This window comes from Silene latifolia, chromosome 7 (genome assembly GCF_048544455.1).
Source record: "Silene latifolia isolate original U9 population chromosome 7, ASM4854445v1, whole genome shotgun sequence".
In the NCBI taxonomy this organism is placed as follows: domain Eukaryota; kingdom Viridiplantae; phylum Streptophyta; class Magnoliopsida; order Caryophyllales; family Caryophyllaceae; genus Silene; species Silene latifolia.
Window position 1 is genome coordinate 59523659 of NC_133532.1, and position 18236 is coordinate 59541894.

At 36.2% G+C, this 18236-nt stretch overlaps 1 protein-coding gene and 1 long non-coding RNA gene across 3 annotated transcripts; one reads left to right on the forward strand and one right to left on the reverse strand.

The window, feature by feature from the left end:
* Positions 1–5706: 5706 nt before the first annotated feature.
* On the forward strand, positions 5707–16637 carry LOC141592208 (uncharacterized). 2 transcript variants are annotated; one of them, XR_012521084.1, is made up of 3 exons: positions 5707–5820; positions 6574–6669; positions 15204–16637. It is a non-coding gene; the product is annotated as an uncharacterized LOC141592208 (long non-coding RNA). The 2 variants fall into 2 exon arrangements; XR_012521085.1 differs by having other exon boundaries at positions 15210–16637.
* LOC141592207 (uncharacterized) lies at positions 12907–14574 on the reverse strand. Its single transcript, XM_074412810.1, has 2 exons — positions 13375–14574; positions 12907–13297 (listed from the first exon to the last, which is right to left on the reverse strand). Exons 1-2 carry the CDS (start codon positions 14258–14260, stop codon positions 13293–13295), a joined length of 891 nt encoding a protein of 296 aa, XP_074268911.1. The 5' UTR covers positions 14261–14574; the 3' UTR covers positions 12907–13292.
* Positions 16638–18236: the final 1599 nt, after the last annotated feature.

The window sequence follows — 18236 nt, forward strand, 5'->3', positions numbered from 1 at the left end:
ATTTACACTTCTGAAATCTGAAACTCAAAACTGATTAATTAGGGGCTAGAGAGAGAAAGAAAAATTAACTAGTGTATAGAAATTTGATTAGTGGTAATTTTTCTTATTATTTTCAATCTCAACCATCCATCTCAATCTAACCATCCACATTTTTTTCCTTTTCTTTTTAATAGCCCTTAATCAAATTCATCTCAACTATCCATTGAGTCTATCCAATGGCCCTTAGAGGGACTTATGGACTCAATGGCACCTGTTGGACTCATTAGAACTCCTATATATATATATATATATATATATGTATATATATATATATATATGTATATATATATATATATGTATATATATGTATATATATATATATGTATATATATATATGTATATATATGTGTATATATATATATGTATATATATATATCGTATTGCGTATTATTATTACGACTTATTAATATTATTATCATTACCATCCTATAATAATTATTATTATTATTTTATTATTCCGTCTCATACATATTCGTAAAAAATGCAATATAATATTATTTTTATAATTATAAAATACGGGGTATCACAAAATCATACCTTTAAGCATACTCCATAAGCAATCTGAGCCAAGTAAGATCCGTCTCATAAAACCGTCGCATCCTAAATAAATTACATAATAATCATAACAATACATCCTTAATACTCTTACTATATATGTAAAACCCCTTATTATTACCCATTAATTACCCATATTACTCATAATAACTATTAATTAATTACCAATAACAAAACCCCCAAAAGTTAGGGTTTGTACTAAGAAAATAGAAAAGGTGAGATTCCGACTTACAAAGGGTAGATCGGGAATAAGGTAGAGGAAAGGAAGCACCATCTTCTAATCCAAGCTTAAAACGCATAGAGAAGTGTTTCGGGAGGTTTTAAAGAGAAGGGAGAGGATTTGGAGTTGAAGAGAAAGAAGAGGAAATGAATTAGGGTTAGGTGGGATAAGATCCTGACATAGGTTATACCGCCCTCTAACAAGCTGCACTTGGTCGAGTGCTGAGTCCACTCGGCCAATTGCCACTCACTCGGTCGAGTACTGCTTGTACTCGGCCAAGTGTCAATTACTCGTTCGAGTACTATTCGTACTCGGCGGAGTTCCACTTACTCGGTCCACTGAACTCTCCACTAGGTCTAATATGGGTTGCACTTGATCCTTTTCAGTCTACACAACTATATCTTACTCACGAGTAGCCTTTCGTCAAGCCTAAGGGTCCTCTCACACATCCCAAGATTCCTTTATCAATCTCCAAATATCTGGGTATTATAATAGAAGATTCGCAGAGGTATGGAAATATGACTTCTAACTCGGGTATGCATGTTATAGAAGTGAGGGTGTTTGGAATGGAATTGAGTGAATTTAAGCCATTCTAGTGTTTGGTTGGGAACATTTTGGAATGGAGTTAGAATCCTGATAGATTCTAATTTCACCATATATTTACCCCTCACCCCCCCCCCCCCAAGTGCCACTCACTCGGTCGAGTACTGCTCGTACTCGGCCGAGTGCCCATTACTCGTTCGAGTACTATTCGTACTCGGCCGAATTCCACTTACTCGGTCCACTGAACTCTCCACTAGGTCTAATATGGGTTGCACTTGGTCCTTTTCTGTCTAAACAATTATACCTTACTCACGAGTAGCCTTTCGTCAAGCTCAAGGGTCCTCTCACACATCCCAAGGTTCCTTTATCAATCTCCAAATATCTGGGTATTATAATAGAAGATCCGCGAGAGGTATGGAAATATGACTTCTAATTCGGGTATGCATGTTATAGAAGTGAGGGTGTTTGGAATGGAATTGAGTGAATTTAAGCCATTCTAGTGTTTGGTTGGGGACATTTTGGAATGGAGTTAGAATCCTGATAGATTAAAATTTCACCATATATTTAACCCACCCCCCCCCCCCCACCAAGTGCCACTCACTCGGTCGAGTGCCAATTACTCGTTCGCGTACTATTCGTACTCGGCCGAGTTCTACTTACTCGGTCCACTGAACTCTCCACTAGGTCTAATATGGGTTGCACTTGGTCCTTTTCAGTCTACACAACTATACCTTACTCACAAGTAGTCTTTCGTCAAGCCTAAGGGTCCTCTCACACATCCCAAGGTTCCTTTATCAATCTCCAAATATCTGGGTATTATAATAGAAGATTCGCAAGAGGTATGGAAATATGACTTCTAACTCGGGTATGCATGTTATAGAAGTGAGGGTGTTTGGAATGGGATTGAGTGAATTTAAGACATTTTAGTGTTTGTCTGGGGACATTTTGGAATGGAGTTAGAACCCTGATAGATTCTAATTTCACCATATATTTACCAAACAACCCCCCCCCCCTCCCCCCGTGTTTCTAACTTCATTCCCTCACCATATAATCCTAGAGCGAACCAAACAATATCAGCATGTATGGGTTCTAAATCCATTCCTCTATGGCATCTCATTCCATTCAAATCTATTCCAACATTTTGAATCAAACGCCCCCTAAACGTAACTAATAATGTTCTAAGTGTAAGATCTAAGATACTAAATATGGTATTTATATGATAAACATAATGACCTTTAGTAGTTGGACAATAGCAAAAACTGAAATAAATCTATCACTAAAACTTAGGAGAGACGGTCTCTCACTAAGTTATTGAGAGACCAATCTTTCGTACCCTTTTATTTGTATTTCGTACCCTTTTTATTGTTGATTGTGACATAGTAATTCCGTACCTATTTACATAATAAATGTACCCATTTTATCATTAATCATGATTTGTACCTATTTTATTGCCTTTAGTACCACATTTTCTTAAAAATGTACAATGGTCTCTCAATAAAGCTTATTAAGAGACCGTCTCTCAGGAGACCTACTCTAAATCTATATGTTAAAAATGTTGATGAACTATATATATATGTAGAAGAAATTCATTTTAATGTCGTTTTGTTCACAAACTAGATTTGAATAACAATTTTTTTAAAATTTGTCAATAGCAAAATGTTAAATCTTTCCATATTTAGACATGGGTTGTATTATAATAATAGATTTGTAAAGAACATATGTTGTTTGCGATGGCATTGGCTTGAATATAAATCACTTCGTTGATAGATAATATATTCTAGTTTTGTTTACCCTAATTTATAATCTGCATTCAGAATTTTCCACTGTTTTTTTTCCTTCTTTAGGGCCGCCCGTCTTTAATTTGACGATGTGATGAAATACGCGGTTGGATTTGGCATGATTCATGAAGAGAACATACCACAGAGCATATTGTTCATTGTCCATCTTGAGGGTGATAGTGATATAGTTCTTGATGTTCGTAAGGACTAGAGTCGGGTGAAACATTATTTTGTTTCGGCATGATGAAGATGGCGAGAGGTCGAAGATGTTGTGAGTGACAGTGGATATGGGTTTGAGCAGGAGCGAAGAAATGATCTTTTTAGTCCGAGAAGCTGATAATATGAACGAAATTATTGCTTAAGTATTTATTATTCACAATCAGTTAATCTATACAAAAACTAACAAACTAATAACAAGCAAATACAAAATTATTTACATAATGTTATCTAACAACCACCATCAACTTTTCGCCACCAACCGTCACCAAGTACCAACACCGCTCTCCACCCAATTCAAGCACCGCCGCCCTTTTTATCGACCCCACGATAAAATAAACCTTCTTCCAACACCCTAGTTTATTTTTGCATTAATAAAGAATGCTCATTATAAATCAAAAACATACAGTCCGACGTAACATGAAAATCAGACACTTATAACTGCATTTCACACGAAATATAAATGAGTCATTAAGGTATTTTTTGGATACCAAAATATAAGGGAGAGGAAGGGGAGGAGGAATGACGTATAGACGTTGATACAATTTCCTTCCAAATTTTTCTTATGACGTTGCCTTTTTTATTTACATTGGAAGAAGAAAAATAGATCCCTCCCCTTCCGTTTCCCTCCACCGTTATTTGGTATCCAAACAAGCGATATTAAATCCCCTACTCTCCTTCCTTTCTCTTTCCCTTCAAATCCTTCCATATAAACCAACCCTAAATAAGAAGGAGTGTGAGAAAGTGTGAAGGCGATGTTGTTGTTACAAGGAGGGAGGGTGCGCGGTGGTGATTGTGCGAAGAGAAGTATCGTGGTGCTTGGCCGAAATTGACCCAACGTGAACCTGACCCGATTGACCCGTTTATTAGGTCTTGGTTTCTGTGACAAACCTAAACATATGATTCATTGAGTTTTAGTCTGACATAAAAGCTTGTTTTTCTTCCCTTCAAGTACTAACATACAAGGCCGATTGACCCGTTTATTAGGTCTTGGTTTCTGTGACAAACCTAACATACAAGGCTGACCATAATATATGTGTGATTACCAGTAAAGGCATCACATCTGAGGTGCTTATTATATATTACTAGTAAAAAGACTTATTAGGGTTCTTATGAGTACATGTACAAGTGGAAAATGAATGAATTATTCGTTGGACTTGTAATAATACTAATATGAGCTCTGATACTGATTAGGTCTAGCTGCGCTAAGGATAGGGTTAGTAAGACAACCCGGTGTATATCACTATTAGAAGAGAATGTTTGTGTGATAAACCTAATCATGTGATTCATTCAGGTTTAGTCTGACATAAAAGTGAGAAACGTACAGAGAGAAAAAGAGTTTTCTCAAACTTGTCTTTTTTCCCTTCAAGTACTAGCATACAAGGCGGAGCATGATATCTGTGTGGATACCGGTAGAGGAATCACATTTGAGGTGTTTATTATTCGTCTTGGGTTTCGATTTCTACATCATATATATACTTCTTATTATTACCATTCCGCTGCGCTAGAAGATATGTAACGATTCATCTTATTTACTATGTTAATTTTTTTAATATTTGCAATTGTTTCTGGGCTCATAAGCTGTTCAAAACTCTACAAATGGGGGAAGGTCTTTGGTGGTGATGGTTATGGCCTATGGCGCGTAATTGGGGGTGAATAGTTAATATGGTGGGGGGGAAATGGTGGTGATAGGTGTTAGGAATTTGATTCGACTAAAAGCAATAAATTTCATATCAATTTATTCGGTAAAAAATAGTGAAAGCTTACCTAAATCTATGATGAAAGTTTGGGATTAACCAAATGATAGGATTGATCTTTCTGATTAGGTTCTTAAGTAGACATATATAACTCGTGGATCAATTTATCAATAAATTCTGAAAAAAAAAAAAAATATTACTCCGTATTAATTAATAAAGTTTAAAAAATGTATTATATTTGATAAATGTTACATCACTTTACCGAAATTATTATTTGAACATGGGTTTTAAGTGCGCCTAATAGGAAAAAAAAAAAAAAACATTTTTCTTTTTCATGTTATTTTCGGGTTGATTTGGTTTGGGTATTTTTTTTAAGAATTTCGGTAGATTTTTCGAATTTTTTCATTGGTGTAAATTGTACTCCATTATCTCAAAATAATGGAAAATCCATTACACCTAATACACACCATTATAAAATTATTATACTCTATTCACCTCATCAAAATAGTTGACGTTGGAATTTTGATGGTTGCTGAACAAAATCCGGACCGTTGAGAGGTAATGGGAGATAATGGAGAGAAACCCAATCGGTGACCAGGCGGATAACAAAAGAATGACAGTAGTGTGCTTTGTTTCTTTGCATTTGCTTTCACTCTCCCTTCACTGTTTTACTGTGAAATCAGTTACCTGAAGTTTGATGTTAATGCATTCCCCGTTTACTCGTCTCCAAACAATTGCAGATATCCAACACCTCTTCTGAAATGCAACACTAGTAAGCTGCTCTTTATCCTTCTAACTTTTGCTTATTTCATTCTTTTAATTGCTCGATATTTCCTGCTTATTATCAATTTTCACTCAATCATACTTCTACGATTTCTGATTTCTCTGGAATTATGTTTTTTGAGTGCGCTACTACTATTATACGGAGTACGTTACTTGTTTTATTTTCCATTTCTAGGGTTTGCTAATTGTAATCCAATTGAGAAGTGAAATCCCCAATTGAATAATTTGATTTCTGAGAAAGTTTGGTTGTGGGGATAGAAATTGTGAATTCATCTTTTTGTTTTCAAGGGGCCATTTCTTCGTTACTCCGTATACCGTATCTCCTTCCCCTTTGGTGGACTCAATTCAACTATTTTGGGACTCTATCATGGACTTGCTATTTTTGGGATCCTGGAAGTATAATCCATCAAGCATGATCAAAACCTCATAATTTCATCGCGTCTATCATGTTCAACATTTTGAAATGACACGAGTCTTTAATGGAATTGGTGGTCAGTTGGGTTTATTCATATTTAAATGGCAAAGTAGGTGGCCTGTACTTGTGAGAACTTATCAATCAGAGCTCAATAGTTACGAAAATGTTGGGACTTCATGAAGTTGAAGGACCCTTTCGGTCTAATAGGGAACAGAAATTGCCCAGCCTTGTACTATTTCCGGACCACCTTGGCATGATTGTGATTAATGGAGGTGGTATAAGATGGATGTAATCACTTTAAAGTTTGATGACACACATTTTTTGCAGAAGATGATTCTGTGCACTTGGTAGTTACTACAACTACTGGCTTATTTCTAGTTTCTACGAGTCACTAAGCCACAAGGTTCATTCAATTTGAGACAGGTGACCTTTTTGCTAATTTATGATTTCTTAAGTATTTTCTTTCATGTTTGTGCTCCATGATCTTGTATTCATGTTGAAAGTTTTCCAATCTGATTCGATGTATCTGAAATTCTGGTCAGAAGAAAGATTGAAACACATCATGAACTGGTAACTAAGTTAATTTCGTCGTGTCTATCCTTTCTTGATCAGTATACTTTGAGATTGAAGGACTTTTGTTTGAATTTCTTTATCATCATTTTCTCTATTTGTGAACCTTATTGTCCGATCTCCCGGTCTTTCTGTTATGTCCCCATATCTCCTGTTTTTCTGCCATCTTGCATTTCTTAAAAGTGCTCCTGAATTATGTTTTTTCTCGGACCTTTGCCGACCGTTTCTATTCTACCATTGTTGACCCTTCCTCTTTTCTGTCTAAATGAACATTCCCCTTTATGTTAGTAGTAGATAACAGCTTGAAACACCCATGGCCAGGCCCAGTGAGTGAAGCTTCCATGAAGCAAGTGAAAGCAATTACTCTTTTGTGCGATGGTGGCTGAGAGTTTGGAAATCTATACATAATGAGAAGCTAGCATGCAAAATTAGTGTTATTGAAAACTACATATTTTGGGCGTAAGTGTTGATGCTATGAGTAACGTGTGGAAGATTTCTAAGTAGATGGGATTGTCTCTCTATTACAAATTGACACGAGTTTTTGATCCAATTGGCGGACATGGAGGTTTATTCAAATTTAAAGGGTAAAGTAGGTGGCCTGATACTTCTGGCAACTTAACAATCAGAAAATGTTTACTTTGAGATTGATGAGCTTTTGTTTGAATTTCTTTATCATTATTTTCTCTATTTGTGAACCTTATTGTCCGATCCCCGGATTTGCGCAAAACCAGGATTTTTGTATTGTGGACGTTTATCTTCACGTGATTTTTCTCCACGTTTTTGGCGATGGTTTTTGAAGGCTATGGTTGATAGTTATTGAGATGGCCTAAGTCGGTATAGTAAGGGGTCGAAGATGGGTGAACCAAGTGTGAGTCGTTGTGGAATGGTCTGAGGTGAGCCAGGGGTGGTGTTATGGATTGGGTTACAAGTGCTGAGGGGTCGTCGAAGGTTAGCTAGAGGTGGTCATGATTGGGCGATTGTGGATTTGGTTGTGTTTCCGGTTGTCGAAGTTGGGTTACCGACTTACCCGTGATTTGAGGTCAAGGGTTAGGAGTATTTGGGGGTGGTTGAAGGTGGATTTCGTGTAGTCAAAGACTATGTTTGGAGGTGGTCGAAAGTGAGTATAGGATTGTTAGCGGCTGTAGTTGGGGTGGTGGAAGGTCGGTCTAAGGTTGTTTATGGTGTTAGGGTGTTAGGGTGTGGCCAAGAATGAAGGATGAACAATAAGCGGGATGGTGAACGTAGAAGAAGGACCTTCAGTGGGGGAATGACATTAACTGACAGGGGTATAATTGTATGGTACAGGACAAAAACATTGATTCACAAGGAAAAGTATATTGCTTAAGACGGAAACGATAATGAATACATTGAGGCACCCTATTGTTGAACATGTAAAGAATTCAATGAGACAGTGGGAGCATATATACTCAATGCTCAAATGGGAGGTTTAGTTTTTCTTGTATGTGTATGTATGTTTTTACTTTTTAGTAGTGTTATTGTTGCTGTTTAGCCGTCTTCGTAACTGAGAAAATGAATATCCCACTTCTCCCTTAAAAGTATTTTGGAATAGAATTATATAGGCTTTAACCTCAATGGCACATCATTTATTGAGTATAGGGATTTTACTGTCCATAATTCAAATGTAGATATTGGAATTAGTTCCTTGTCGTCGTACAGCACGATGCATCTTGTACTTAAGGTGGCCTAAAGATGCTTGATATTTAATCAAGGTCTCCACATAGAAACACAGCCTTTTTGTAAAGGTTTGAAGATCACCGTGACCACTGACCACACTTTACAGCAATTTGGGGTGATACCCGCTGCGTTTACTGTGAAGTAACCGTTATTTGATGCAGTTTTCATTTTGGGTCATCTAAACATAGTATGTCAATGTTGCTAACACAGGAGTAGCCTGCTTAAGTGTGACCCCCTACCCATAATTTGCTGAGCCCGTGAGGCATTGAGGTAATTGTTGTTGGTGGTGGTAATGTTGGACCTGATTTAGTGACATTTTACTGATATCATCACCGTTACCATGGCTGAGACAGTGAGATTCAATACTATGTGATGTGACTAGACACAGAAATGTAACACCTTGCACTTGAGATGTGTTGGATAATAAGGGGTATGTATATAGTGTATGAAACAATATGAATATGTATATAAAGGAAATTTATGGTGCTTAGATTAATGTAGAGTCGCAAGGGACTGCTTTCATTAGAAAGTATTTCGCCCCTTACAAGCCTAGGGTAACCGCGAAATCGATCCTAGGATAAAACTACACCGACCTTTGTATTCTTAGGCGAGAAAACAAAGAAACTTTACTGTTTTGAATGGTTTGTAAAAAGGTAAAAATCTGAAATTTTTCTTATATAAAACTTTCACATATGTCCTCCTATTTATAGGAAAATATGCACCCTTTGACATTGGTGTGAATGCATGAAACGGAATTAAAGTGAATAGGTACATACCCATTCATTTCCAACAGCGTCGTTCCTGTTTTTCAGAATTTATTTCTCTCGATCGAATGACCAAGTTGGTCGATCGACCAACATTGCTTCTCGATCGAACAGCTTGACATTGCTTCTTGCTCGATCGAACAGTTTGACATTGCTTCTTGCTCGATCGAACAGTTTTGACAATCCCCTTTGCTCGATCGAACAATCCCAGGCTAACAACTTATTCGATCGATCAAGATGGCTTAGTCGATCGATGTCTTTGGTCGACTACATTAATCGATCGATTAATGTTTCCTTTCCTTTTCTTCCGTTCATCCCGTTAGCTCCATAATTTGTTTATATATGAACGTGTACTCCACACTCCCGATTCATATTATAACATTACGAGCTTCCGTACGATTTTTACCACGATATCCAATTACATTTAAATGGTCGATGACACTTAAATCACCAACATTCCTCCCCCATTTAAGTGTAATCCTTGATTCGTCTTTTAAATACCTACTAACCATCAAATTTGTGCATAAATGAAAATGTCACAAAGATTGAATTTTCACATAGTAAAATGCACGTTCCATATACTCTAGTAAAAAGGGTGTCTCTTAGGATTGAACCCTTAAACATATTGAATACATGAAGGCAAAATACACACAAATTACATTTAACAAATAAAGTTATATACTGATACTCATTACAAGCCTAGTATCCTAATCCTCTCATGAGCGTATAAAAGCTTGAGTCCAAAAGCTCCCGAAGTCGGCTATACTTCACGTCTCACATAGGTGAATTCTTTTATCATGTACCTGCAAGTACATTTTTTCAAAAAATTCATTAAGAAGATAACACTTCATCCTTAACCCACAGCAGGTCCAAGTACATACCTTTCGGGACAAACTTCGATGTACTTCAATCTTAAATAAAAGGCCTTCCACATTGAATTCTACCTCTAACATTGTATTAGAGGGGAATTGGGTATCCCAATACTTAAGATTTAATGGACTTCAAACCCATCCCTAGAACCGATCTTTCAACTAAATGTTTTGCCAAACTTTTAGTTAAATGATCCGCAAGATTTTGTTGAGATCTTACAAAGTCTACCGAAATAACTCCATTGGAAATTAATTCTCGTAAATGCAGTATATGTCTTACTCCGAGATGCCTCGATTTCCCATTATATATTTGACTATAAGCTTTAGCCAAAGTCGCTGCACTATCACAATGGATTGATATTGGAGATATCGGTTTAGGCCATAGAGGTATTTCATATACCAAATTTTTAAGCCATTCCGCCTCTTTTCCTTTCTTGCCAAGGCTACAAATTCCGACTCCATAGTGGATGTCGTAATACAAGTTTGCTTTTTGGAAGCCCAAGAAATGGCACCTCCCCCAAGCAAAAAGACCCAACCACTAGTTGAAGAATGATCTTCAATATTGGTAATCCAACTTGCATCCGAGTAGCCTTCTAACACTGAAGGATTCCCACTATAGGTTAATGCAAAGTCTTTTGTACTCTTAAGATACTTTAAAACACGCATTACCGCGCTCCAATGATGACTACTTGGATTACTTGTGTATCTACTTAACCTTCCAACTGCATATGCAATATCCGGTCGAGTACTTGTCATAGCATACATTAAACATCCTATGACTTGAGAATACTTCAATTGTGACAATGGTAATCCCGTATTGGGCATTAGCTTTATGTTTGCCTCCATTGGTGAATGAGCAGCACTGCTATTTTCACAATTAAACTTTTTAAGTACTTTCTCAATGTAATGAGATTGTGACAAGGATATTCCAAGATTAGTTCTTTTGATCTTAATTCCAAGAATCACATCCGCTATGCCCATGTCCTTCATAGCAAAATTTGATGATAAAAATGCCTTAGTAAGATCAACTTGCTTTTGATCCGTACCAAAAATTAACATATCATCAACATATAAACAAATGATGACACCATTACCGGAGTTATCAAATTTGCTATATACACATTTGTCCGATTGATTAAGTTTATAACCATTAGACAAGACAACTTCATCAAATTTATGATGCCATTGCTTTGGTGCTTGTTTAAGTCCGTATAAGGACTTCACCAACTTGCAAACCTTATGCTCTTGTCCGGGCATAATAAAACCTTCCGGTTGTTTCATGTAAATTTCTTCTTCCAATTCACCATGTAAAAACGCTGTTTTCACATCCATTTGATGTATTACCAAATTATGTATGGAAGCAATTGCTATTAATAACCTTATAGTAGAAATTCTAGCAACCGGTGCATAAGTATCGAAATAGTCTATTCCTTCTTTTTGTCTAAAGCCTTGAATAACTAATCGAGCTTTGAACTTGTCGATGGAGCCATCAACATGCATCTTTTTCTTAAAGATCCATCTACAACCTAAAGGTTTACATCCTTTTGGTAAATCAGAAAGAACCCATGTATTGTTTCCCATTATGGAATCCATTTCGTCATTGATGGCTTCTTTCCAAAAGGCAACATCTTGTGATGTCATTGCCTCTTTAAATGTCTTAGGATCTTCATCTATGTTATAACAATAAGCATATTGAAGTCCTAGTTCGTCCCTAGATCCTTCCACTAAATAAGTTTGGAAGTCCGGACCAAAGTCCTTTGCTTTTCTAGCTCTTTTACTTCTCCTAGGCACAACCACTTGGGAGGGGTTGACCGAACTTTGTGATGAGTTGCTAGCATCATTACTAATATTTGGCACTAAGTCTTTAGGCCTTTTCATCGATGTAAATCTTTCTTCATCGAAAATTGCATCCCTTGATTCAATCACGGAATGAATCGCAATAGAATTATTAGGTTCTATTACATAGAATCTATATGCTTTTGAATGCATAGCATAACCAATGAATATACAATCTATTCCTTTTTCTCCCAAAGTTTTCCTTTTAGGATCGGGTAGTCTTACAACGGCCCGACATCCCCAAACCCTAAGATAACTTAGATTCGGCTTCTTTTTGTACCAAAGTTCATATGGGGTTATGTCATTCCGCTTGTTTGGTACTCTATTTAATAGATAACATGCGGTTAACACGGCTTCACCCCAAAAACCTTCACTCAAACCCGAGTATGATAGCATGGAATTCATCATCTCTTTTAGAGTTCGATTTTTCCTTTCCGCTACACCATTTAATTGTGGTGTGTATGGAGGAGTAATTTCATGTATAATTCCACAATTTGCAAAGTACTTAGGATCCAAGTACTCACCACCTCGATCGGTTCGAAGTCTTTTAATCTTGCTAGATTTTTGCAATTCTACTTCATTTTTATAAGTGATAAATTTATCAAGAGCCTCATCTTTAGTATGCATTAAATAGACATAACAAAACCGGGAATAATCATCGATAAAAGTTCCCAAATACTTTTTATTTCCTAAAGATGGAGTAGAATGCAAGTCACATAAATCACTATGTATTAAATCTAGCATTTGTGATGTACTTATGATGTTTTTAAAAGGTTGTCTAGTAATTTTAGTAAGCATACATGTATCACATTTATGAGTTTGTAAATCAAATGGTGGAATTAAGTCATGTTTAGACATAAGAAGAAGTCGCTTATAATGAACATGTCCAAGCCTTGCATGCCATAAATTAGACGGAGATGTAGATGTAGAAACCATATACACACAATCATCTATTTTATTTATATTTAACATAAACATACCATTACAATAATAACCGAAACCTATAAATGTTCCGGATTTTGATAATACATACTTATCCGATTCTATGACTTGTTTATAACCGGATTTATTTAATAATCCTCCCGATACTAAGTTTTTCCTTATATCGGGTACATATAATACATCTTTTAATACTACGGATTTTCCGGAACTAAATACTAAAGTAATATTTCCACGGCCTTGTATTTTTGCGGTTGATTCGTTGCCCATGTGAAGAATGGAACCGTCTTCTACCGGTACAAAATTTTTGAACCAAGAGCGATTTTTGCAAACATGTCTTGTTGCACCCGAATCAATCCACCAAATTATTTCATCATCCTGCACATAATTTGCCTCATCAATAGATGTAACATAATTCTTACTAGAATTATTTTTAATACAAGTTAAAATATTACCTTGGCTAGTAGAAGCACCATGGTCCTTAGACCCTTGTCCGGTGCTTTTCCCCGAAGTTTTCATTTTCTTCTTCCTTACTCGGCAATCCGCCTTAAAGTGTCCGGTTTTACCGCATATCCAACAAGCACCTTTTGGTTTCTTGTTTGGTTCATTATTAGTATCATTATAAGGTCGTTTCTTGCCTTTGCCTTTGTCCTTGTCCTTCCATTTAGAACTTTCCCCTTGTTCCACCATATTAATGGAGGAACCCTTAGCATCTACCTTTCCGGTAGGTTTGTCATTTTCTTCGGCCCTAAGGCCTTCCTCGACTTGGAGACTTCTACCAAGTTGAGCCAAAGTCATTGCTTCCTTTTTATGTTTCAAATCATGTTTGAAATTTTTCCAAGTCGGTGGTAATTTCTCAATAATACTAGACACGGACATATTCTCATTCATAGGCATGTCATATTGAGAAAAACGATTAATAATATGAACTAGTTCATTAAATTGTTCCGACACGGGACGAGAGTCCGTCATTTTATAATTCATAAAACGACTTACCAAAAACTTGCTACTTGTGGCATCTTCATCCATATACCTCTTCTCCAATTGATCCCAAAGCAAAGTAGAAGATTCAACATGTTGATACATGTCAAATAGTGTATTTGACATACCATTTAATATATGTCCACGACATATATAATCATCATTCTCCCATTTAGCCTTTCTACGGAGGGCATCAATGGCTTGATCATCTTCCGGTTCCGGAGGACATGGTGTAGTAATCACATAGGCTACTTTCAAATGTGAAAGTTTGAAGTGCATTTTCTTTTGCCATCTACGAAAATCAATTCCTTCAAATTTTTCCAATATCTCAAACTTACTCTTTCCTTTCATATCATCCATGACAACAATACTATATTAATACACTATATTAATACTTATATAAAATACTTTCTAAGAATGTTGGATAATAAGGGGTATGTATATAGTGTATGAAACAATATGAATATGTATATAAAGGAAATTTATGGTGCTTAGATTAATGTAGAGTCGCAAGGGACTGCTTTCATTAGAAAGTATTTCGCCCCTTACAAGCCTAGGGTAACCGCGAAATCGATCCTAGGATAAAACTACACCGACCTTTGTATTCTTAGGCGAGAAAACAAAGAAACTTTACTGTTTTGAATGGTTTGTAAAAAGGTAAAAATCTGAAATTTTTCTTATATAAAACTTTCACATATGTCCTCCTATTTATAGGAAAATATGCACCCTTTGACATTGGTGTGAATGCATGAAACGGAATTAAAGTGAATAGGTACATACCCATTCATTTCCAACAGCGTCGTTCCTGTTTTTCAGAATTTATTTCTCTCGATCGAATGACCAAGTTGGTCGATCGACCAACATTGCTTCTCGATCGAACAGCTTGACATTGCTTCTTGCTCGATCGAACAGTTTGACATTGCTTCTTGCTCGATCGAACAGTTTTGACAATCCCCTTTGCTCGATCGAACAATCCCAGGCTAACAACTTATTCGATCGATCAAGATGGCTTAGTCGATCGATGTCTTTGGTCGACTACATTAATCGATCGATTAATGTTTCCTTTCCTTTTCTTCCGTTCATCCCGTTAGCTCCATAATTTGTTTATATATGAACGTGTACTCCACACTCCCGATTCATATTATAACATTACGAGCTTCCGTACGATTTTTACCACGATATCCAATTACATTTAAATGGTCGATGACACTTAAATCACCAACAAGATGCTCGATGCATTTTATTGTCTTTGCCACAGGACTGCTCTTTTACTTCTGTTACTAATGTAACTTTATTGACGTAGATTCAGCTAGGATATGGAAGCAACATGTGCGAACAATTCAAATATTCTTACACCCTGCATTTTTGAGTTGCCTGGTGAACCTGCTGTTGTGATAAATGGTGTCCCCGATGTTCCTCTGGATGGGTATTTAACCACAGGTGGCAAATCAATAGATGAAGATGGTGCAAAGCTCTCTAATGCTCCTGAAAGTTGTAGAAATACAGGATTTGGTGAATGGCTGGAGGGAAGAGAAGTCCAAAAGTTATTTGACGACAAATATTACAAGGGGGTTGTGACCGAATTTGATAAAGACACGGGGTGGTATAGAGTTGTGTATGAAGATGGTGATTTTGAGGATCTCGAGTGGCATGAATTGCAAGATCTGCTTCAACCACTTGACATAACTGTGCCTCTTAAGTCATTGGCTTTGAAGATGATCCGGAAGACCCAGAAATTTGAATGTGAGTCCGGTGGTGGAGAGCAAAAGCGTGGTGCAAAAGTTAGTGGAAGCGGAAGGAGGACAAGGGGGTATCCCACAAGAAGTCAACTCGGCCGAGATAATTGCTAACTGCTATGTATTGTTAATGGGACTGGTTACAAAATAGGCAACTTTGTTGTAGCTTTAGCATTTAGCAGTCTTGTAAAATAGATGAAGCGTAATGTATCATTTTCCATTAACTAAAGCATTTTATCGTATATATCTGCACTCGACTTAGTCCCACATCTTCCAAATAGCCCAAACTCGATCCTTCCTCCTCCTATCCTTCGTCACTGCTGGCTATTAGTCTGAAATATACTCGTGCCTTATTTTCAGGCAGTGCTTTGCTATCTAACCAGAAATACAAAATGAAGGAAAGGATCAACACCTCCATTACACAAACCATAACCGCTTACAAGTTCACCTTCATTACACGAACCATAACCGCTTGCACGTTCACCTTCTTAATAAACATCATAAACTAAACATACCCAAACTAAAACATAATTAAAAAGTGTAACTAATGAGAGAATTTTGGAACACGAAGCCAGAAAACACCATTAACAATCTCAGCCTTAACATTAGCAGCATCGAAGCGAGTGGGGTCAACAACCACGGAGCCCTGGAAATTGCGCATGATAGCATTTTTAGGACAGTCGATGCCTGGAACATCAAGAAACTCGGTTCCTTTGAAAGAAATCTCACTTCCGATGACGTTGAGAACGACATTCTCCTTAGGAATGCCGGGCATTAGGACCCACATGTACATCCCATCCTTGGTTTCCCAACAGTCTTTGAAACCCGTGGGCCCACGCTTCATGGCGCTGTTGAGAATCCAAGTTTTGGGTTCTGGAGTATTCGATTGTGGCGGACTGATCAGCTGACGGGTGGTGGTTTTGGTAGCTGCAATGCCGCGGAGGAACGGCTGGACTCGAAACAGGTGTGACATGGTTCAGTCTTCAGTGACGCTGCTGCTGTGGAGAAAGTACTACAAACAGGAGTGAGTAGTGAGTACATTAATATTGATCTTCAATGAAAGCAAAACAAGATAAAAAACGATAAACTTTGAAGAATTTACCAGAAACACAAAGAAGCCTAAAATTAACAGTAGTCGAAACAGGTGTGACATGGTTTAAGACAATAGTTCCGTCTTAAATGAGAATTTGTGTAAAATTAATTGATCAAAGATATATACCAGGAACTAAACCAACGCCCCCACAAATTTGTACCTTTTTACCAGCATTACAGTCAATTCAAGTTTAAAAAATCGAATACGAACAATTAATTGTCTCATTAACAATTTGCACTGTTCATACTTTGGAGGTTGTAATACCTACAGAAATTGTAATGACGACACAATGAAGTTAACAAAATCATCAACACAAAAAGAACAACATAAGAACCTAACTCGAGATTGAAACCGTCATGAGACTAAATCCGACTCTAGAAAAGAAAACGTGAAACCGTCATGAGACTTAATCTTACCATGTTTAATTATAACATTAAACATGGTAAGATTAATAAAGATTAAAACTTTGGACATGAGATTAAACCCGTCCCTAAAAAGGGTATTAACTCATTAATCACGAGTGAATTAACATTAAACATACTAAATACTATTCTAATTACAACATTAAAAGTAAGAGTAATAAAGATTAAAACTTTGAATAATTAAAGCGATTAAACTAAGTAGAACACAACAATAATAGAAGTAAGAGAAGAAGAGAAATTAATACCAATAGTTGAGAGAAAAGCATATAAATAAGGTATAACTCGTCTTACAATATTGAAAGACCGAAACTTTAACACTTAATAATCTAATCTATATATATATATAAAAGAGAGTTTTTTCGAGCGATCTGAGAGCGTCCACATCATCAAAAATCAATTTAGGAAAGTATAATTTTTTATGTAAAAAATAAAGTGGAAAATCTTTTAATTTTTATAATATGTGTATTTCCTAAATTATATTCAAGTGATATTTCCAATTTTTATATAAAACTTTTACATTTCATTTGGCAAAAAAATATCGCTAAAAAAATTATGAAAATAATATAATTAGCTTTGTGTTAAAAAATGCTATCATTAGAGTATAAATTTCATATTATTTGCACATATTAAAGATGGTGTACTTCTTAATACGTAAAATTGTATAATTTTTATATATTTTGTCCCACATTGGAAACTAAGTAGGTGTGGTGAATATACTACATATAAATAGTAGAATTGTCCCACATCGAAAGATTAGTATAAGGTGATGTGATCCTATGATTATAAATAGGATGCATATTTGGAACTTATGTATCCACCAAAATTTTTTTGAGTCTCATAAATATTATCATAAAGAGCTCTTAAGATTTTTTATCGTTATCTACGATATGATATAAAAAATAAAGTGGAAATCGTTGGGAACTACTCGGGAAAGAGTTAAGAATATGAACAAGAAAATCAAAAAATAACTAAAGGTTGAACAAGAAAGTCAAAAATAAAAGGTTTTACTAATGGTAGTCTCCTGACACACTACAAAACTAAAGATTTTACTAATGGTTGTCTTCTGAATGCAGTAATAGAGCTTT